A 24,123-nucleotide genomic window follows, 5' to 3' on the forward strand; every position below is an offset into this window, starting at 1 on the left:
GTGGAGGATCTTAGGAGACAGACCCCAGGTATTGCCAAAAGCCCGCCTGCAGGCCCATAGTGCGCAGGTGGCCTTCTTCATTCTGGTGTCTGCATGATCGTACCAGGAGAGTTTGGGATCTGACTTGATTCCCAGAAATCGAACTGTCCTGGAGTAATGCAGCTGCACGCCACCTAGAGATAACAGGGGGTGTACCAAAGTTACGTCTCCTCGTGAATAGTAGAAGCTCTGCTTTTTTGGGGTTAATCCTGAGACCCCCCGAGAGGCACCATATGTCCAGCATACGCAGGGCTCTTATCATAGGGGGTTTTATAGGATTTGTCTACATCTATTGGACAAATGCAGGGAGTGAAAGATTAATGTATTTTATTCTTAATTTGCATTAGCCAGTAATAACTTGAGATCAGTAAGCGAATTTTCTTCTTTGACCAGTATTTATTATTATTGACCAAAATTGACAATTCATTATCCTTATTGACAATGATACTTTCTTTGTTATTCATTTTGAGTAAAAAATGTTTCATAAGTAATTGACAGTGGAGAGTCGGTGGCTTCTACTTCAAGGGCGTCATCATCAGAACCAATGCTTTTACGAAGGTACTTGTTTAAAATAACTGCTTTTTTCTTATGGTTGCATTCCGCAGAGAATCCATAAAATATACTGCCATCATCAATTATTATTGACTTGATAAATGATTTGTAAAAAGGCGAATATATGAAAGCGTCTGCTATCTATCAATTTCGGGAAAAAGCTCTATCATATATTTAACCCGTTCTCTATTTTCTTCATAATATATTCTTTTTAATATGCTGTTTAAGGTCTTTTCATAATAGTTTTTTTGTTTAAGTACAGACCCAGATACTTTTCCGTAGTCCTGCATGAAATTGAGTCATTTCCAAATTGAAACTGACTTAAAGAAGAATTTCTACTTTTTGACAAAATACACATTTCAGTTTTTACCAGGGACAAAGTAATATCATGCTTCAAGTCTCAAGCACTTGTTTCAAAATAACTGTAAAGGTTATCTACACTTTTCTGTAATGTCTTATAGGTAGAAAGTAAACATATATCGTCAGCAAAATGAATTATGCTAGAGTTCTTCCTTCTAGTATTTTCTAGGTCTGATGTATCATTAATGTATAATAAGCAACTTATGATACCACCATGGGACAGGCCTATTTTACTCGTCCCTAAAGATAAGATACTCATTAATATACATAAGATCATTTGTATGTATAAAAGTTTTTTGTTGATGGTATAACTCTTACATATTTTTTATGATTTGCTTTATAAGTATAATATCATTCATTCTCCATATCACTTTAATAAAATTAAAATTATATGCTTCCTGAATATTAAGAAATATGGTTATCAGCTTTGTAAAGCCCACTTCAATATCCAATATTAGGTTTGCGAAAAATACGTATACTTACGTTTTAAGAAAATTAATCTTGTATAAGACCAACATAACATTGAGAGATTTTATAAATTTAACTAAAAATATTTGATCCTTTGAGGAAATAACAACTTGTGTTTAAAAAGAATAAAGCTGAAAAAAAATAACAACAAACCTAAATTTAGTCTTTAAATCCTGTTTGTCCTCTTCTTAAAACCCCGTATTTAAGAAGACGTTTCCGTATTTCTTTGTGGCTTAACAAAGCTACGACAATCACACCTACGCGATAAGGGCTTACGTCTTTAACGTTTGAACAAGTATAAGCGCCTGTTGTGACTCATTTTTATCGAAGTTTATTCTTTTCGAGGCATATTTTTATTCGTCCCGATTTTAGTTTGCAATAATAAATATAATCACTAGTCCAGGTTACTCCTTGAATCTGTATCTGGCAAAATAGTCGTAGAGTTATCTATTTCTTCTAAATCAAAAAACTTTTAAGGTTTTTGTTTAACTGTAAGTTATTCTTTACTGATGTTGCTTTCAGAATATCATGAACAATTAATTACTTTTTTTGGACTCTGACCCAGACGGTAACTGGACGGCGAGGTTTTCTTGCGTGATTGTTTTATTAGCTTCAACCAGTAACATTTTTATTTCAGAAAATGTCAACAGAAACTGTGGCTTTAATCTTAAAATTTTTAAAAACTTTAATCAATTAAGGCTTTCGTATCCATCTAGTGACCATATACCAGTTGGTTTAGATTCTAATTTTTTTTTGTGAAAGTGCGAGTTAAATACTGTTGGGCGCCAAAAGGTTAAAGCGAATATAGTTCTTATCACATTCTGTAACAAAAAAAAGATAATAGATAACTAGCCAGGTTATCATCTTCTAAGAATATTAAGATCAGGTAAAGCTTTTAAATTATTTATTTTAATTTTTACTTAATTATGACTTTAATTTGCTTCTCTTTCAGATCGACCTATCTGCCATATTTATTTCTTGGCTTAACAACATTTCCGTATTTAGCTATATTATTAGGAATATTAGTAAAATAAGTATAATGCGGTTGGCTTCTTTTTGGATATTGCAGCAAATAGAGCTCACAAACTGTGTTACAAATTCGATATTAAGTGTGATAAATGTCATTTTCTTTCTGGTTTTTCTTTAGAAAAAAATTCACTAATTAGCCAAAAGTAAACAAACTGTCAAAATAATAAAATATTTAATCAAAGCTTGCCTAAACGCGAAAATCAGTGCCTAAGATTTGAGGAATGTTACTTTAATTTTATTATTTATTAACGTCTCTTTATGTTAGTTTTTGAGCTTTCTTTATTAATGCATTATTTAAAAAAAGTATTTGTTTTTAATTCTATTAAAGCAACAAGAACTATATTTTAATAACGAAGTTCGTTTACTTTTTAGCACCAGCGAAAAGAAGGATTTAGCATAACTACAGCTGTGCCTAATATCAATGATAATATACTCAAAGCTTAAGGTAAAAGAGAGACTTGCCCATTTTTTCTTAGTAAAACTTTTGACACCATATATCCTATGTTGCTTTTGTTTAACCTATACTATAATATTTTTTTAAACTAAGCTTTTAGATCATAATACGCCTTATTAAATATGATAGTGCCTAAAAGTTTTCGCTTGGAAGGAAACGGATTCCGCAAACATGGGACCTTTATTATTTATTACTTTACAGCGAATATAAGAACTCGTTGAGTCAAAATACAAAAGATAATCAATTATGTTACAAATTTTCTAATACTACTCCGATTAAGTTAGCTCTCATACTAGGCAGGATAAGTCGGTAACAAGAATTAAAATTAATGGGGTCATTATTTTAGTAGCGTAGTCGCCGCCTAACTAAGCGCCTAGTCGAACCTTGGAAAGAGACCCAATTACTGTACACTACTGAGGTCTAAAAGAATTGTCTGGATAGTCCCAGGCCCATAGAAGAAGAAGGAGACATACGCAGGGACTAGTGTCTGGTGAGGTATCAACGTAACAACCAAGGTTTTAGGCACTTTCTTGGGCCATCTGTCAGTATAAGGCCCCACCAAGCTTGCCTAGCCAACGTAGGGGGCTGCCTACCCTTTGAATTGGTGGAAAAGCTCTATGGATATAGTAATGGCACCTATTCCACCTATCAGGTGGCACCTGAAAACTGCCTAAAAGCTGCTTTCATCGAAGAGAATACAGTGATGGCTGCCGGATTTTCTTGAAGGGAAAAGTATCTCAGGCCAGCGGTTCAACTTTTCTATAATTCCTCAGATACATCACCCCAATGTAACACTTAAGCATACGCACTATGTGTAAAAGATGACAACGCATCATCACCCAAATAACGTTGGTAACACAATCATTTGCGGTTAAAAACGGAAGAGTATCACATGACATACTTATGTCCGACTATAGGATGTTTTGATTCGAAATCGCTTCATATAAAGAGAAGGCGCTTCTTAATAGAAACCCGAGGGCGACCGACAGGACCAAATTTTAGGAGTGCATTGAAGGGTCTGTCAATACTCTTGGTGAAGCCATATTTTCCAAAAAAACTTAATGCATAGATAAGCTAAACAGTGTAATTATTAATTCTCACGAGGAAGCACGTTCTATCAGGAGAGTTAACGCCAAGAAATTGCCCTGGTGGAATTACACTCTAGACCATCTTAAATAAGAAAGTTGGACCAACGCGCTCTCACGGGGAAAACTTAAGAGAATTGAGATGTATGCTTAATAGATAGAAGAAAGCTCAAAATAAAGTCCGACTCTTTAAAGGAGACTGCTAGCGCAAGTTCTGTGAAAAGATAGAACCTCTTTTAGACACAGCTCGTCTTCTAAAGCTGCTGGGCTCTAACAGGAAAACTGAGATATGATGCATAAAAAAAGTAAATTATAGACCTTAAACATAGAAGAGAACATCGAGCTTTTTCTGAAAACTTACTTTCCTGTAGAAAAAAGCATTACTCCTTATGGTGAGGCACAAGAGCTCAAGCCCGTCTAAAAGATTGATAAAGAAATAATTACAAACGAAGCCGTAGCTAGGGCAGTATGTGTGTTTAGTTTATACAATGCTTTCATTTCAAAACAATCCACCCTTAATAACTTTCTTAAAAAAAAAAAATTCTTTATTTCTAGACATTTTCGCTAACTATTTGCTTACACATTTATTGATTTCATTTTTTTTGGTACCGTTGAATAGAGAATTTTACGCTCCTTACTATGATGTATCACACGATGGGGGTTCCCATTTGACATATTAAAGTGAGGTTAGCTGGAGGTGAGGACGTGATTGACAGAACTTCAGTAAATGCTTTTTATTAAACGTCCCCCTGTATATCTAATTTGACCTGTTTTTTTTTTTTTTTTTTTTTTTTTTTTTTAAGTTATTAAGGGTGGATTGTTTTCAAAATAAAAGCACGGTATAAGGTTGCGGAGCCTCATAAAATCATACTCATGATACTGCAGGTAGTCCTCGAAACTACACTTTCTTATTTAAAGAGAGTTCTTGGCGCCAGCACTTCACTTTGTAGTGAACAAGGCTAAAAAAGATATAAACAATATGGAAATGGCACTTGCTCTTTTCTTTGATGTGGAAGGAGCATTTAGTAAGACAAAAATAGACATCAACTGCTGCCGTTCTGACCAGGAGTGTCTTGGCTCACTTAGTCAGATGAGTCAAAACAGATTACGGCTACACTAGGAGATTGTCATGTCAAGGCCAGGGTGAAAGGCGGCTGCCCACAAGGCAGTTGTCTTTTGTTACACCTCTAGTATCTGGTAATAGACAGTCTCCTCAATAAGCTAGAACTTAAAGGATTCTGTGCACCAGCATACGCGGATGATGGACTAGTGATGATCACGGGCTCTTGAGATGTGTAAGAATATAGCAATTTTAAAATCCAGATGTACTTTAGCGAATGGAAAAGGTTAAAAAAAGCCTTTCGAGTGGAAATCCCGATAAGGGAAGAATGTATCACGAACCAAATTAAGAAGCTAAATGGTTTACGGATGGGTCATGGATAAAAAGCATCAAGTCAGCCAGAGCCGGAGTGTACAGGATGAAAATGAACACACGAGAATCCTTTCCGCTAGGGCAACACACCACAGATTTCCAAGCAAAGGTGTTTGCTATATTTGAAGTAGCAAACAAACGGGAAGCATTGAAAGGTAACGAGAAGATTTGTATGTACTCTGATAGTTAAACTGCCCTCAAGGCAATGTTAAAATCCCGGGCTAGCTCAGCGCCAGTCTAGGAGCGCAGAAACGCTATGGAAAAATTGGCGGAAGGAACTCAAACTGCAATGAACGGGCTGACGACAAGACAAGATTCCTTTAGTACCCTCGTATATACTACGGTATCCCATACCGTGGCTCGACCTTAGTAAAAAACAAATTTCCTAGGAACTTAATAATTAGGCCTAAAACAAGGAACAATTGGAAATAAACAGAAAAATTAACAGGTCAAGGAGACGTTACTAGATCATGACAGCTCTAAAATCGACTGGTAATAAAGAGCCGACAAGGGATTGGTGAGAATCCTAACTAGGCATAAAAAAAGTATAGACATCTACACCCTCTTGGTAGAAGAGAAAGTCTGGGCTGTCGGAATTACGGTAGAGGAGAAAAAAGTACATAACATATATTAGAAATTTGTGACAAGTGGAATCGCCTAAAAAGCAAAATGTTTAAAGCTACTACACTATAACAGGAAGCTCTTAAACGAAGCGGGAAGATCTGGATTGGGACAGCGTGCAGGTTTTTATTAAGAGGTCGAGCAGACTCAGCAAAGACCTTGCATTAAAAGTAGAGGCGTAGGGTTAAGTGATTCTGGGGTTGGCAAAAAGGAACTTTTAGGTCTACTTGCCAAACTCTAGCTCCCACCCTTACTACTATATTCAGGGAATTTAATAATGCAAATTTAAATTCAAAAGTTTTTTATTTGCCCAAAACACAAAAAATACACTACATAGTGCAAAATGTACTTACACAAATAAGGAATATTTTACGATTATGGATAACCGATATACCGAATCAGAAAAATTAATCGGTGTGAAAAGACCCTACAACCTAAAAAACTAAAACTAAGACAAAATATAAAAAAAGATATTTTAAGTCTATTTTATTTATTCATCTTAATATTTTATACATTAAGATGAATTATTCCAGAGAAGCACCTAGAGTGCCAGCATGAAAGGACACGATCGTATTTTCAGCAAGGAGTATAAATTTATAGTCAAATTTAAAAAGTGGGAGTTTAATAATCTATAATAAAGCTAATACAATAATGTCCCCTTTTCTAATGACATTTACTTTTTACCTGAAAGTTTGATCATTAAAGTTATAAGAATAAAGTTTTTTTATGCATGCGGGGGAGAGTTCTAGTTTTAGTAAGAATTTCAACAGCACAGTTAAATGCTTTAGTATAGCCACAGCAGAATAAAAGACTCTTATATTAAAAAATTTCAAGTCACAGAAAAGCAAAATTATGGCTACCATGAATAAATTTTAATGGCTTTTTACATATCTTTTATAAAATTTTAATTAATCGAACAAAAGTTTTCGAAAACAGAAAATTATTGACGTCACTAGTTATAAACTTACCTTCTTTTTAATCCTTCGTACGATAAAGTAATAAAACTAGAAGATTATTAAAAAATTAAAAAAAATTTAATCGATCTCTTGATGACCTGCAAATATTTTTAAATATTAAAATTGAAAATATTTCAAAAACCGTCTGCCTTAGAAGTTAAACAATATACATAAAATGCATTTAGATTTTCAAGTGCCATCAAAAAATATAATTTTACATTTTTATATCATACCATTTATATTAACGGCATTAATTTTTTGTATAACCGAAAGTGTCAGAGCTATCAAGATATTATTTAAGTTGTGCGTTTCCCAATGACTTGGGAAAATAATATAACTTGGGAAATGTCACCCTGTCTAAGCAATTAAAGTTACGTAAATCGTGCATTAATTATTTTTTAGCGTGTTACTCAAAACCTCCCGATAAAAGAACAATAAAAGCAGATAAAATAATACATCTCTCGCGTGTAGTCAGATACATAAACGAACTTTTAATTTAGCCATAGAGTCCTAATGTTCGGTATATAAACCGGTCGTAAATAAGTTCAGATACAGGCCAGTCATGTAATATGCCAACGCTGGAAAATAAATGTTGTCCATTTGAAAATGCAATAGTCATAATTTTACATTTTCGTTGTTGTTACGTTATAGATGGCGGAAAACGATATGAGATGGTGGAATCATAAATACATACATTATTATTGCTCTATTACCCTTAGATGTTGGAGTTTTAAAGTTTTATTATCCTAAATATTTTTACACTCATTGCTTAACATATTAAATTTAATTAGCAGCCTGTTAAGTTCTATAATAAGGCTCAATATAATAATTTTCTAGCAAATAGGTGGTGCATAATATACGAGGGTAGTAATGGTCAATGTCCTTGCCTCTCAAACGTTATCCTTATTCCTTCTTCATAATAGACTTATTTTATTGTATGTCGTAATACATGCTGTATTAACAATCTCGAATAATTCAAACAGCAAAATCTTGCCTAGGATCAGCAAGGCACAGCTTCATACCTTACCTTGCATTTCATGTAGATATTATTTTTGCTTAAAAGATCTGTATCCATATCTATCTGTTAAAAAATGAACGTTTCACCATTTTATTTTAGCTAAAAAGAGTTATTTATTGGTGTTCACTAGTAATTTTCAATATTATTCACATCACTCAGTGTTAGGGTAAAAACAAAAAATTTATCTAGAAGTAGCTTTAGCTACATTTATAGTATGTACTTTTTTAGGGCACATTTACGTTTAAGCTTTTGAAGCATTGGACCAACAAAAGAAAAGAATGCTAAAATGTTTGATAGCCTTGTCCAGAAAAAAAATGTCTTGATTATTGCATTAATAAGTCAAAATGTCAAGTTTAAAATGCTTTTTTAAAGTTATTATTTTAAAGGCATTTCTCCTACTCTCTGCTGATTTCTGATCGACACAAATTAAACGTAGAAATGTGGCATATGTATTTCCTCTTCCGGTAGCAAGAAGTGAGGAATCGGGAAAACATTATCTTTTCTCTTTAACTTTATGCTTTGCTTACGCCATTTTGCTATAATATAATGCATAGGTATTCCGATACCTAAAAAAGAAATTTTACAAATGTACATTTTAATGCATCATAATTTTAAAAATATGCATTATTTATTTTTTGCTATCAGCTATGAAAAAGATATAAATAAATAAGTCAGCAAGTGTTGGTAAGCAACTTATCAAGCACTAGCTTTTTTTATTTCAGTGCTCTCGTATACAGTAAAATATTAAATTGAATAAAATAAAAGTGAATTAACTAGAACCAAACAATCTAAATATTTGAATCTGAAAGTGCATTAATACATTTTTAAAGATGCTTTTCCGTATTTCGAGAATTTAAAAACTCCTCTGTACAATCACATTTCATATTGAATCAAATATCAACATTGAAAAATACACTTTAAAAGTTAAGGCTAAAAAAGTAATTGTTGCAACGATGTTGCCAAACTACCACAAAGCTGATGTACATACATAAATTCATGTTATCTTAAATCATATTTACTTACCTTCTAAGGCCATAAATGTAAATGCTCCTATAATAGTATATCCTAAAACTAAACAGCACACTCCCAACGTTGCTAGTATAGATGTAGACCTTGGTCCTGGACAGGAGTAGCAACAGCAAAAAAATGATGGCTGGTCCTTCAAATATAGATCTTTTTGTTCGTAGCAACATTTTCTTGTTGAGGGACTACCTGAAACAACATATCAAAGTGAACAATTTAATTGTTTTTAATAGCTGAAAATAAACAGTAATCTTGTTTTGATTATTATGAAATGCTGTTTAATAAATAATTCTTTTATGACAAATCCAAAAGCAAAAAACCAATTTCAATTAATCTAAAGCGCATTTGTTCGATTTTAAATAAAACAGTCGCGGTTTTTTTACTGTTTTTCGCTCTTTGTATTTTTTCACACAAAAGTGCTTGTGCTCTGTCATTATTAATTTTTTAGTGGCCGGTTTCGAATTCAATATTTATCAATTTAAAGTTTATATCTAAATTAGAAAATAGTTAAAGCTTGTTTTTTAGATGTAAGATTTATAATTACTACTTAATATAGTAATAACATACAATTTTATAATTTTGTCTGCAGAAAACACCTACACAGAAGGGAGGAGGAAGAAATGACTCTTCTTCTGCGAAGCATTCAACCAGACCAGGGCGACTGCTAGACTACCGGGAGTTCAAGAGCTACTGGTGTTCATAAAGAATTTCTGCGCCAATAAAAAAACTGTGAGAATAATTGCTTAACTAAAATAAATAAAATCGATTGTTTGAAATTTTTTTATAAATAGAAAACGTTTTAACCTAAAATGCTTTTCTATGTGACGTAGTAAAACAGTTGACGCTATAAGTTAATTGTCCTAGAACTGGCGTTAAACCTGCAAAAACCGTAACTAATAAAATATCCGAGGCGTACAAAATATCCAATGGTCTAACGGGGACATATGTCATCTTCAGGGAAGAATATTCGTGGCAAACATCCTCCAGTCAACAAAACGTCCAAGGAAAAATTGGAAGCAGTTCACAACTTTTCCTGCATATTAGTCTTACTATGCCAGGGCTCACAAACCAAATAGCAAATATCTCGACAGTAATCTAAACATACGTTCTCACCAGAAAATTTGCAATGAACAAAATTCAGCTGCGCTATCAGAAGCCATTTATTGGAAAGTTTTTTACTGGCTTAATTTGCACTTATACGTAAAATCTGGTACTTTTAAAGCAAGGCACATCATGGCAGACTAAGATGAAAAAAATTAAAATTAAAACATGAACTTTCGTTTACAAAAAGCAAAAAACGCAAAAAATCTCTTAAACTTTGATAAGGGTACTTGTATTTTAAATAAAGGAAAAATCTACGGACTTCGACCTACAAAAGCCACTTCTCTTTCCAACACTGACATGTTCAGTGGCTTACTACAAAAGAAACATATAGTTGGCATACACGAATTGTGTGAGGAAGAAAATGCACTCATATATTCCTGAGATGAAAGTGTCGCTTCCCGTGATGCTCAGAAAATTGGGTCTTGTATGCGAAAACATATTTTAACTTATGTAAAAGTGCAAGTCATCTTATTGCCTATACTGATGCTTGCGGAGATCCGAACAGATACTTTAAACAATGTGTGCTCTAGCTAAAACTGTTTGCTGAGCCTGAGCAGACAGTAGAAATCATTCAGGTCATTCATTTTTGCTAAATGATAGGGTTTTCGGTGTCATTGAACAATATGCAAAAAATGAAGTAAAGTATATGCCTGATTACGAGACAGTTTCAGACTAGTTTTAATCTTCTCCCGAAGATGCTGACATCGTTAGAGAAACACGTGTCAAGATTAAAAATAAAGAGTTTTGGTCAGTGGTAAAACTGTCTCGTAATTTGAGCATCACACCAAAGGTTCCAACTAGTAATAGAACTATATACCCGATGATTGGTGCTCTATTATTAGAAATTTTAAATCTCGAAATCCGTTGCAGTTATACGAGATGAAGAGAACTGATTTGATGAGCAAATATGTTGGCTAAAAATGTCATTTTAAAAAGTCACAGCCATATAAAATTTATTACAAAGAAACATTAAACGAAAGCGTGGCTCTTAAAATAATAGACCTACTTCCTGGTAAAAAAGGTCGAGTGACAGATTTTAAGAATATTCAGTTACCCATTCTTTATGAACCTACATTGCCTATTAATACTAATAAAAGGAAAAATATGGGGGGATTGTATCAGTCTATACTATCAGTGTACCAAGAGTTCTTTAAAAACCTCAAAACAGCAAATGCTAAATACTGCATCTTTAGAAGATGTAGATGAAAAGTTTACTTAACTTGTTTTGTTGTGTGGTTTATTTTACATTTATATAAAGGATTTTCTGTTTTTTTAGGCGTATCATAAGCTTTATAAAAAATAAACAAATGTACTAAAAATAGTTTTTGTTTATACGGGATGAATGAAAATTTGCTATGCAAAATTTTAAATAATACAGTTTATAGTGTTAATGAAGTAAAAGTCAGAATGGCCTAAATCCAAAAAAATTAGCGAAAAGCACTAGAATGATAAAAATTTATATCTTCTATAAGAAAATTTAAGTTATTCCTCATTAACATAATCTTAATATTGAATTTTTAATATTTGGACTTGGTCCGTCCACATTTAGTTTGTGAACGTCCAAATAGTTTAAATTTTTTCTTTTTATAATATTTCTTTGTTTTTCTCTCCAAATTAAAACTACCATTTCATTTAATTCAATTTTCTCCTTTTAATATAACCAATTTAATTAAAATTTTTATGTTATGTCTTAACAACCACAAATCTGCGCGTGTACGATAGCCTTTAATTTTCTAAATTTCTTTGGTTTGTGCTGAACGGAGACCAGAGAGAAGACGACTTCCTTGTTAGCACTTTTATCATCGCGCATTGATTCCAGTGTCGTGATCTATACGTTTACTTCCGCAACTGTTATCTTAATCTTACCGCATCACAGATCGTAATTTACTTATCAAACCCGCAACCACTCTTAGTGATTCAACCCGAATTAGAAGACCCAATAAGTCCAAAGCAGGCCTGCTGAAGCTGGACACAGACACCTTAAGGTAAGGATCTTTAAAGGCTGGTTTTTCGACCTTTCCACATCTACTTTTATTCACACAAATACAGTCCACTTTAAATATGTTACTGAATTATCTAAATCCACCTTGTGCTTAACTAAAAAGATAAGTAACAACTTTACAAAAGAGAAAAAAAGAAAAAGTTCTTTTTTTCTTACCAGACCAACCATGACTGAATGACTGGATAACTACCAATAGTACATTAAATTTAAGCTAATTATTTAAAAATCATATTTTCAACACGCTTTTATATTAGCTCGGGTTATACCTATGTATGTATGTATGTAATAGAATCTTTGAGCTTAATTTTCACTGGTTTCTCACACGTATGAAGGACCGATGACGACGCAATAATTTAGTTTCCCATTATCCTTAATAGGACTGCCAGGATTAATAAATTGTTTTTTAGATCCTCTAAAGGAGAGTAAATGAAATAGAGATAGTGTGCGATCTGCGCAAAAGTAGAAAATAATTTTTAATTACAAAGAGTTTTTATTACAGTAGTAGAACGTTGGACAATCAATCATAATTAATTACCTCAAATTATTGTCAAAATAATTTAATCATAGATAGCTGTCAATAGAATAATTGTCATATTTAATATATTGAGCATCCCATGCTTTTTACTCTAATTTAAATTATTCGGTTAATAACTTAAATTTTATCATGATTTTTGTTTCAGGTAATTAATTATGATTGATTGTCCGAGCTTCTATTACTATAATAAAAACTTTTTGTAATTAAAAATTATTTTCTATTTTTTAGTTCGATTAGCAATAAAAGCGTCTTCTCTTAGTTTTTTTAAACTTGTGTATTTTACTTATATTACTCTGGTTTTCAATAGCTTATTTAGATATCGGACATTACGGTATGCTACTGATAAAAAATTCAAGCCTAAAGCATTAACAAAGGTAGCCATAGTAAAGTAGTAAAGAATCTGCGAGCCCCTTTACCCCCAATCACTCCTCAGACAATGCCCAGAACCCCACATACTACCTAAACATAAAACTATACAAACAAAAACGAAAAAAATTATTATATAAAAAAGAAAACAAATTGCAATGGTAAAAATATTAAAATACATAATTCGCACCTCGTGAAAATAATGACTATAACATAACCTACTACTTAACTAGGGTGAGGTGGGGTAAATGTAATCATAAGGCAAATGTAATCAAGCCCTATGTTTTTTTTTATAAAGTTTTGGAACAAAAATTGTCTTCGAAATTCGAAAATATAACCCTTTTTATACCCATATTACTTTTTATTAACCTCTTAGTTCCAGTTTCAAAGATTTCCCTTTTTCTTTTTTGTACTTTGACATTTATAATAATTTTATGAGTGCCTTTTAGGAATTTTAATTCCCTATTACTACTGCTAATATTAGTATTTAGTTGTAATATTATGCTCCCTTAGGTAATTTTTGACAAGGATGTTGATTCTGCTATCAGATTTGATTTTCGATACAAAAAATATATGCCAGCGATTACATTTACCCCACCGAAATACGCATATGGGATAAGTGTAATCACTGAGACTGGGGTGAATGTAATCACTGACTACATTTGCCCCAGCCTCCTCCTTCTTGAGTTTTTAGGCTATAACCTATCATTTTCTCTATTGTTACAGGCTAAGACTAATATCGAGGAAATAGTGTAAATACTTACCAAAGACTTTAATTAATTGTAAAGACAGTGTGGAAATCTTTAAAATACGACCGATCTAAGACTAGTTTATACAGTTCCTAGTGAGTTCCTTCAAAATGGTAAGAGTGTATAAAAAAAAGAAACAAGACCCTTCTTACAGTGCTGAAATTTTAAAAGATGCGATTAGAAACATACAAGAAAATCGTATCAGTATTCGTGGTGCTGTCCAGAGGAATCAAATCCCATTTTTCACTCTTCAAAAACACCCCGGGGATCAAAAAGCGCGTGCAAAGGAAGACCCACCGCAATACCTGCAGCTGATGAAGAAAAATTAGTGAATGGCATAAAAATCATGGAGAAGTGGGGTTGGGGGCTCAGCAGAATGAAAATCTTAAAATTGGTGGGAAAGTATGTCATGAAAAATAATATAAAAACGTTATTTAAAGATGGAATACCTGGCGAGGATTGGTTCGTATCCTTTCAAAAAAGGCACAGGCTATCTTTAAAAAAAAACACAGGGACTGGAGTATGCCAGAAAAAAAGCCAATGATCCATTTGTGATTGAACAATATTTTGACATATTAAAAGCAACCTTAGAAAATAACGACCTGCAAAAGAAGCCTTCTTAGATTTATAACATCGACAAAACTAGTTTTACGCTCGATCCAAGTAAAACTAAAATTCTGGGTCAGAAAAATGCCCCTGCTTCAAGAATAACCACCGGGCCTGGAAGAGAGAGTACGACAGTTGGGTGGCAAAGTCAATGGGGATAAACTGCCTCCATTAATTGTTTTTAAGGGAAAAAATCTATGGAGTACCTAGCTGGCTCCCAAGAAATCTACCTTTCCAGGTACTTCTTATGCTACATCACCAAATGGTTGGATGGAAACCGAAATCTTTGTAAACTATTTTACAAAAACTTTTATTCGCAACGTTGTACCTGAAAGACCAATCCTGCTTTTGTATGATGGACATTCAACGCACTTAGACCCAAAACATATCGAGGCGGCTGTCGAAAATGATATAATTGTACTTAAATTACCTCCACACTCCAGCCACCTATTGCAACCCATGGACCTAGCGGTCTTTAAGAGCCTTAAGTCACAGTGGGATTCCAAATTAGCTGAGTACCAAAGAAAACATGTGGATGTTAACACGTTGACTGCCACACTCCAAAAAAAAAAACACAAAACCTGGAGCCATTGCGACTTTTTGATAAATATCAGTAAAAATGGCTTTAATAAATAAATAATAAATGAGTTTTACATATTTACTTTAAAAAGGGTAATTTAGGGCCGTGAATTAAATGTAATTCATGAGGCCCTAGAAAGAACAAGTTGAGAGGTAAATACCTAAAGTTTTGAATGTATATTTTTTTAAACGAATATGGCTTTTTTTAGAACAGATATTTTGAAAAAGAAACAACTAACACCAATCAACAAATAGGGTCAATATCACTCGATATGCCATCCACTTAAACGGTTGATCAAACTATAGAGGAAGTAGTAAATCAAGCAGATCAAAACCCAGAATTATCTGACCATTCGGAGCCTGATGAGGATTCTTCTGATGTTCCTGGGGAGTTGGTATGGAGCCCCGTTACTGGAATAAACCTAAAACAATTTTAATTTTCTGAAGTTAACCCTGGAATTCCTGCAGATATTATCAATGATTTATTTGACAAAAGTCCGTATAATTATTACAAGTTCTTTTTGATTGAAGGCATCATTCAGCACATGGTGACAGAGACAAACAGGTATGCACAACAAACGCTGGAAAATGAAAACCATTCACGACACTCTCGGCTTACAAAATGGAAAGATTTATCTACAAAAGAATTTGAGACTTGTGTGGGCATTATATTTTAGATGGGTCTCAATAAAAAACCAAAACTATCTGATTACTGTTCACAAAAATTTATTTATGAGAATAAAGTAAAAAATTAAATGTCCAGAAATCGTTTTGAGCTTATTCTACGCATGTGGCATTTATCAGATAATAAAGCACGCCCCGAAGGTAATCGACTCTTTAAGATAAAACACCTTATAGATTTATTATTGGCTCGCTTTTAGGCAGCAAATATACCCAAAAAAAAATTTGCATAAACGAAACTTTGGTACCTTTTCGAGGAAAACTTGCCTTTAAGCAATTTATAAAAAATAAAAAACATAAATTTGGCATAAAGGTATATAAATTATGCACTGAAAATGGTTATACTTATAATATGAAAGTATATTGCGGTAGAGATGTCCAGCCAGGAGCACCAGCAGCTTCATCTGTAGTAATGGAGTTAATGGCTAATCTTTTGGATTCGGGAAGAATACTTTACACAGACAATTTTTACACCGGTGTCCATCTTGCTCATAAATTATTAAAACATTCCACTCATCTTGTTGGCACTCTAAGAAGTAATAGGAAACTAAACCCACAAGAAGTTATACAGGCCAAATTGAACAAGAATGATACCATTTCTCGAGAAAGCAATACTGGAGTAGTAGTCCTTAAGTGGAAAGACAAAAGAGACGTACTGACATTGAGCACTCTTCATGACAACAGAATGGTCGATATTCCTAAAGAGAACGGCACAGTTACTCAAAAATCTCAAATTGTGGTGGATTACAATCGTAGTAAAGGTTTTATTGATATATCAGACCAAATGAAAGCCTATTCAGCTGCACTCAGGATAGGGGTAAAATGGTACCGTAAACTCGCAATCGAATTGATAACAGGATCGGCTCTTGTAAATGCACACATTCTTTACAAAATAATTAAAAAGAAAAACATAAAAATAACCAGTTTTAAAGAAGAGGTTACAATGGCTCTATTACAGTCTGAAATTTCCAAAACAGAAAATTTACCAACAGAAGATTGTTCTTTAAAACATATGGATGCAAGAAGAAGATGTACAGTTTGTTATGAGAGCTTGAAGTCGCAATTTGGAAGGAAACATGCAGCTTTAAAAGCAAAACAAACTCCGTATAAGTGCGAAAAATGTAAATCTTATTTTTGCGTAGAATGTTTTTTTGTTGAACACAAATCATTTAAATTATAAGTACTAAATAAAATATCCATTAAATTAACCATTATTTTGTTCTATAAGCTTAAAAACATGTGTTTATTTTGTCTATAATAAAGGTAATATTAGTTATAACATATGTGTATTTTTATGCCTCCTTTAATTAAAAAAATAAGCTAAAACTACAGGCCAATTATATTAGTTTTCTCCTGAGGCCATGGTCAATATCAGTCCATAAGCAAAGTATTAAAACGTGAAGCGTACAGAAGTCACACGGCGTTATAGGTAAGTATGTGATGGAGTTAAATAAAATTCACATGGCGCAGAGTGCCCAACGCCGTGTGAATTATATTTACTTCATATGGCAGTCAACGTGTTAAAATAGCAAAGAAAGATTTTTCGGTACTTGTGAGCACAATTTGGAAAGAGACAGATCCAGCTCTACTAACATCGGGCTTTCGTAGAGGAGGAATATGCCCATTTAACAGATCTGTCATCGACCACTCTTAATATGATCCAGAAGCTCTACGAAGATATAAAGAACGTTTAAGAAATCCCCAACCTGCCACAGAACAACCTCTTAATGAACCCAGCAGAAGAAGCCATGAAGAGCCATCGAGAGAAAAAACCAACCACGCAGCAGCTAGTATCAGAACCGCGACGAGAACCAATAGCAGGGCCAAGTAGACCAATACCAATAGCAGCATCAAGTAGCGGTTCTGTATCATTTGAAGAATTGTTGCTGGAAACAGTGAGGCAATCGTCCCGCCCTAACGAAAAAGAAGGAATCAAAAAAAATAACAGCAAAACATATTAATGAGAGCTCGTTAGATGAAGACGAACCGCAAATTTTAAGTGACGGTGAATCCGACGACATCACCTTTGAGACTTATGCAAAAAGGTTAGAGGAAGATAAAGAAGCATTAAAACAAGACAAATTGTTTCTCAAAGGGGTAGAAAACCTTAACATTGAAAACTGGGTTTTGGTCTCATTTAAAGGAAAGAAAAGTATACTTTTCTATGGTGGACAAATAACAACGCTTGATGAAGAATCGCAACGTACCATTAAGTTTTAAAAAAAATCAAACCGAAACGCGCATAGTTCAGTGTTTCACTGGCCTGAACAAGAGGACCATCACTTAGTGGCTGCATCAGATATAGAACGAGTTTTACTAGAACTCACTTTAGGGCGAAGAGGAGAACTAACTTTCCCAGTATCATTTACCTCATATAACGTTAAATAAATTAAAAAAAAACATGTCACAGCCTGTTTTGCTCAACTTATCTACGAATATACTTTTCAGAAAATCTTTGAATTTTGAGTTTTATTTCGTATCATTGCTCCACGAAAAAAGTTCATAACTTCCTTATAAATTAAGATAGGTATCAAGCTATTTTTTTTAACCCAGAATTTTTCATACTATAGTACACTTGCCCCAGATCCATCGGCAAAATAAGCACATGGCAGTTAGTAGCCGTTTCTGGGGCAAGTGTAATTAGCCAACATGTTTTTTTTATTTTGGTTTATGAAAAAAACAAAAGCAGACAAAAAATAAATAAATATGACATTGATTTAACAAAGAAATAAGCTCTGTGCCTACTAAAAATGAACCCGATTTCTCCTTTGGTTTTTTTGTTATGAAATTTTAAAATGCCACTATAATTTTTTTGATTACACTTACCCCACTTTACCCTACAACAAAAGAAAACTAAAAAAAATTAAACAATTAGAGATTGTGTAGGTGGGTGACCAAAAGTGATATGGAAATAAACATTTATTTATATAAGAGCTACTTATTGGTATTTCAAAATTTACATACATATTAAAAATACAGGACAAACACATAAACGCCCGAACTATTCAGCATGATAAATTCTTAAATTTTAAATCGATTCATTTTCATCGATAAAACAGCTATATTAAAAAAAATTAAATAAACGATTTAATTCTTACTAATATTTATATATTAAATAACAAAGCATCAATAGTAAATGCGTTTAATATAATACAAAGCGCATTCGAAAAATCTATTATTTATTTTCATAATCCTCCCCTACAATAACAACTATTTTAAAACCGGTTATGTATGCTCAATTTTAAAATAAAGGATTCGAGTTTTTTTTTCCGTGCTTTTATCGCTCTTTGTATTTTTTAGTATGGACAACTGGGCTGTCATTTGTTGTCATTGTGATTTTTTGGTGGCACAGTGTGTTGATTTGAAATTTAATATTTTCCTATCGAGGTGTTATTTTTGCAGAGGGAAAATGACGTCAAATTACAAACTAGTTAAACCTTAGCACTCAACAATATTGCATCATATCGTAATTATGAAAAATCAACTTGGAAATCCAAATATGATTCCTCGTAAAAAATAATTAGTTATATTAAGTTATATTATTCAAGGAGTAGATTATTTAAAAGTCATTTTGAATAAAATTAGTAAAGCCAATAATTGTATTTTGTCTCGAAAAATTTAAAAATCGTATTATTGTATCTTAATATAAAGTATATCTTTATCTGTTTTCAAGTTATCAATGTCTAAAGAATTACAATCTCGCCTTATATTATTATTTAATTAAATATTAAAATATATACAGGTAATCTAGGATAATAAATAAATAAAAGAAATACTGAATGCAACTGATACTGATCGTCTTGCAATTGCTAAATCCACTGTTACAAAATTGAATCATAATTTAGAGGAAACTATTCTATTAGAAACAGACAATAATTGCCATGTTGCGATAAATACAATTTCTAGAAAATGAAATTTATCAGTAGGGCCAGTAATGACAACAATACTTCGTTTAAATAAATATTATCTTCATAAAGTACAGCTGATACATAAAATGTTAGAAATTGACCGCCAAGTGCATTTTGTGAGCAGATTCTTGAGGCTAACAATAACAATGGAAATTTTATTCGAAATATAATTTTTTCTGATAAGACTACTTTAACGTTAAATGTACACGTTAACAAGCAAAACTGCAGGTATTAGGCAACTGAAAATCCTCATTGTATCCAAGAATACCACATACAGCGCTCTTAAAAAATATTTAATTAATGTGTGGACAGGTATCGTAAAAAGTCGAATAATTGGACGAAGAAACATCAAAGGAAGAGCACTACTTGGACGTTCAATAGTTTAAACATACCCAGCTTTAGTTGTTTTATTCTCTAATTTACAAGAAGCTGACATACCTAGTAACGAAATATAGTTTCAACAACACGCGGCACTTTCATTTTGCCATCGCCGTTCGACAATTTCTTGATGCACCTAACAGATGGATTGGGCGAAGAGGACCAATTAAGTGGCCACCAAGGTCACCGGATACAACCCCATTAGATTTTTTCGTCTAGGGCTACTTAACATCCAAAGTTTATGTGAATAGACCAAAAGTGCCCTCTACGAAAATTATAGATTTTTATATTATCTACAACTTTGCCATTAAGCACTTTTTATTTGAGCGCCAACTTTCGCCGAAAATAGCGATAGAAAAATGCTCCAGCTGTTTTTTTTCAGTTTTCACCCCCGCAAAACCACCCCGCAACTACCCCAGGTATGAATTTATTTTTTTTATGTTTCTGATGAACCCCTTTACCACATCCAGTCGTTCGTTTGCGGGTTGCAATTTTTTTGTTAAAAAGTACAGATTCCCCGGTCTATCAAAATATATTTTCTTTAACGAACCGATGTTTGAATTATTTGTTCATCGGTAATAATGACACATTTAAAATAACTGCTTTAATTTGCATAATAAACGTTTCCGTTTGCGGTTCTATTTTGCCACTTATATATCCTTAATTAAATAAACTTACCTGGTGGAGAAGCTCTTCTGAGATATGTATTTTGATATTCTGGAAATGCGGACAAGGAATCCTGGTCTCTCATCATCTTGGATTTTCGGCAAGGGTTCTCTTAGGCATTCCAAGTATCTTAAAGAAAGTTTTTATTTGGAGACAGCTTGGAACCTGCAACAAAAAACAACTAATCAGACATTTGTTTAACAATTTTAATATTTATAAGAAAAGTATTCATGTTCATATCAAAAGCTATTTCCCGTAAACTAATACTTCCTGATAAATATATCTTAAACATTACCAAATGTTAATTCTTAACTAATTCCAAAGTCTTTCGGAAGTAAGCAAATGGGAAAAGTTTCTTGGCTATGTTGTTACTATAACTGGATAGTCGGAGTTTATATTTGTTCTAAATAGCATACGAAACTTTCGGAAGTTTTGACTGTTATAGGAATTCTTTCCTTATTTTTGACTATTAACTAAAACTTCTGCCTTGTACAAGCAGAATAAGTTAAAGTATTGTCTTTAATAGTATTTAATGGTAACATTCTTTTAGTTGCCATATTAGGTTTTAGATTTGCAGAGAACAATCTAATAATTACGAAGACTAGAAAATACTTTATACATGGTAAATAATGACTTGATAATAATTATCAAAAATAAATGGATAAAAGGCTGGTAAAAATCAAAACATTAAGTTTCATTTTAATCTCTTTACGCGAATTGGAACTAAAGGTTTACTTAAAAGGAGATTTCAATATCAAGGTAATTTTTTTAGGTCAAAAACTGTATTTGACAAAGTCTAATTACTGCTATATAAATAGCGATAACCTTAAATTTTACCTTGCGCTGCTTACTCTTTAGGGTCGTTTTTACGTAAAATTTTCAAGCCTACTTTCTTTTTTTACTTTTGTTTTTTTGCTTGGCATTGTAATTTTTCAAACGCTCTAAAAAAAATTAATTTTATGCAGTAAGGAATATGAAACTGTATCGAACGCCTTGGCCCAATCAACAAAGATACGCAATATGCTTCATATTTGTGATCTTATGTATTTGTGACTCTTACATATTTATAATTTAAGCCCAGTAATTGCATCCTCTGTGGATCTACCCACTATGAACCCATATTGTTTAAATCGATTTTTTCACAAAACCTTAAAAACCCCTTTAAGTAACTTAACAATTATTTATGTACTTGACTATAAAACTCCATAATAAAACTGTAACCTACACAGAATCTTACAAAAAATCAAATAAGCTGTAAATTGGATCTGAGCGTTGCGGATTTTATCTGCTCTACAGCTGGCCATTGTTAATCTCACTCATTGCTGAAGACTTTCCTTCAACCCTCACCACTTGATATTATATATCTCTGTTCTAAATGAGCGATCATATTCACACTTGTGGTGTCAAAATTTGAGCGAGGATACCATAGTCAACACAGTCAAAGGCTTTGGTCAAATCTAAAAATAATAAGGATCAAACTGTATATTGTGGAAAGCATCCAAAATGGTAGATACAAAAACTACTATCCCATGAACTGTGTTTCTCTTTTTACTTAAACCAAACTGACATGGAGAGAAAATATTTTCGGTGTTGAAGAAATTCACTATTTGAATGGAACATTTCTCCAGAAACTTGGAAACCACATGTAGAAAAGATATTGACCTGTAGTTTTCTGGTTGGTCTGGATCCCCTTTCATGAAGATTGGAGACTCCCTTGCAACCTTTAAAACACCTTAAAACTCACCCCCTTTTAAACATAAAATTTTGTCAAGTATTTCAATTGATAAATATTTTATTTTTGAATGTTCCAAATAGCTGTATGTTGAGGCCATATATATCACGTCTGTGTTTGTTGCTTAGCTGATCCAAAATTTCTCTTATACAAAGTAATCCTGATTACTTTAGGATTTTAACATAACTTAGTTAATTTTCAATTTCGTGTTTGTGACCCAATATCTTCAATATTGCGGAGGGTTGTTGGGTGGGGTCAGAAATAAAACAGAAACCTGTTTACCTAAATGTCGACGTTTCGACTTATATTAAGTCATTCTCAGGACACTGAGTCTAGGTTTCTTAAGTTATAATTAAAATAGGAGCGTAGAATTATTTTTAACATGGGTTAAATTGTAGTAATAACTTAGTTAAAATAAAAGACAGTAAAATATTAAAAAGCTAGTTATATGAAATTTTTATTTCTTAAAAATAATTCCAGTTAAATGACCTCCGCTTTTCTCAATACACTCTAGAATCCTTTAAAATTCTCCATAACCCTATGCAACATATCAACGGTAATATTAGCAATTTCTACAATAATTCATTTTAAGCTCCTAAATGGTTGTTGGCTTAACAACGAAGACCTTCTGCTTTAGGTAGTCCCACAAAAAGTATTCGCAAGCTGTTAGATCTGGCGATCTTGCAGGCCCGTCAATATCTCGTCGTCTAGAAATAACGGGTTGCGGAAACAATCTTTGCAAAGAGTTTAAGGTTGCTCTTATGATATCTAAATTAGCATCATCTTGCTGGAACTATGATTGGCTGTTCTGTAGAAATCTGTTTTTAGTTGCTGTTTAAAAAAATGATAATTCATATTGGTATACAGCTCAAAATTGACCCTAATTGTGTTTTCATTATCATCTTCAAAAAAGTAGGGATTAAAACTTCCCATGGATGATATAGCACACCATACTGTTACCTTCGGGGTGCATAAAAGTTGTTTTCTGAACTCCAATAACGGAAATTTTATTTGTTGGTGTAGATAAATGAAAGTGCCCTTCGTTAGACATTCACAAATTTTGAATATAAGTTTCAGCAGAACGTATACGATTTAAGATGTCTATTGATTTTAGTGCTTGGGCTATTCGAATTTTCCATTCGTGAAAATTAAGATCTTTGTGCCATATTCGAAGCAGAGAAGGAGGTTCAACATTTTGGACTGTTCCCTACAGAATTTTTAACTCGGTCGGCGTTTTTATACTTTTCCTTGGTCCCTTATATTTGACTTTGACAACTGAACCTGTGTTTTCAAAGTTACGTACCCATTCCTTTATAGCATTGGAACTCTGCCATGCCGATAAATATGGAAATAAATTCATTAATGCCACTGGGCGGCGTTTAAACAGTTATTATTTTTGTACTACAATTAAATCACAAGAGCACGTTGCTCACCGGGCCATTGCTCCATAGTTACTAAATGGTATACGTAACAAATAATTTAACAAAACTATCCATAGCCACTATTCATGGTTGCGAAATAACAACATTATCAAAACTTCTCGCTCCCAAAGACCACCTTGTAAAGGGTGGGCAATCTATTAGTCCGATTTTGATAGCCTGTCAATAGTGGCGCTGTTAACTTTAGCACCATATGTTGTTGATTATAGGCTAGTTCTAACCTTCCGCTGGACAAATATGAATTGGTTTTCTTTAGAACAACGCTTTGAAATACTGAAAACTTATTTTGAATGTTGTTCTCTCATGAGTAAGACAGTTTGAAAATTGTGTACAAAATTTGG

At 33.0% G+C, this 24,123-nt stretch overlaps 1 protein-coding gene across 1 annotated transcript in view; it reads right to left on the bottom strand.

Annotated features, from left to right (window-relative positions):
• Positions 1-24,123, bottom strand: part of LOC126738515 (potassium channel subfamily K member 18-like) — a 227,429-nt gene that overhangs the window by 109,687 nt on the left and 93,619 nt on the right. Inside the window, exons 2-3 of the mRNA XM_050443884.1 lie at positions 20,624-20,776; positions 9,038-9,226 (exon numbers count right to left, since the gene is read on the bottom strand). Coding sequence (XP_050299841.1) covers positions 9,038-9,226; positions 20,624-20,699 — 265 coding nt within the window. The 5' untranslated portion in view covers positions 20,700-20,776. The remainder of the gene's footprint in view (positions 1-9,037; positions 9,227-20,623; positions 20,777-24,123) is intronic.

The sequence above is a fragment of the Anthonomus grandis genome, chromosome 7, assembly GCF_022605725.1.
Source record: "Anthonomus grandis grandis chromosome 7, icAntGran1.3, whole genome shotgun sequence".
NCBI lineage: Eukaryota > Metazoa > Arthropoda > Insecta > Coleoptera > Curculionidae > Anthonomus > Anthonomus grandis.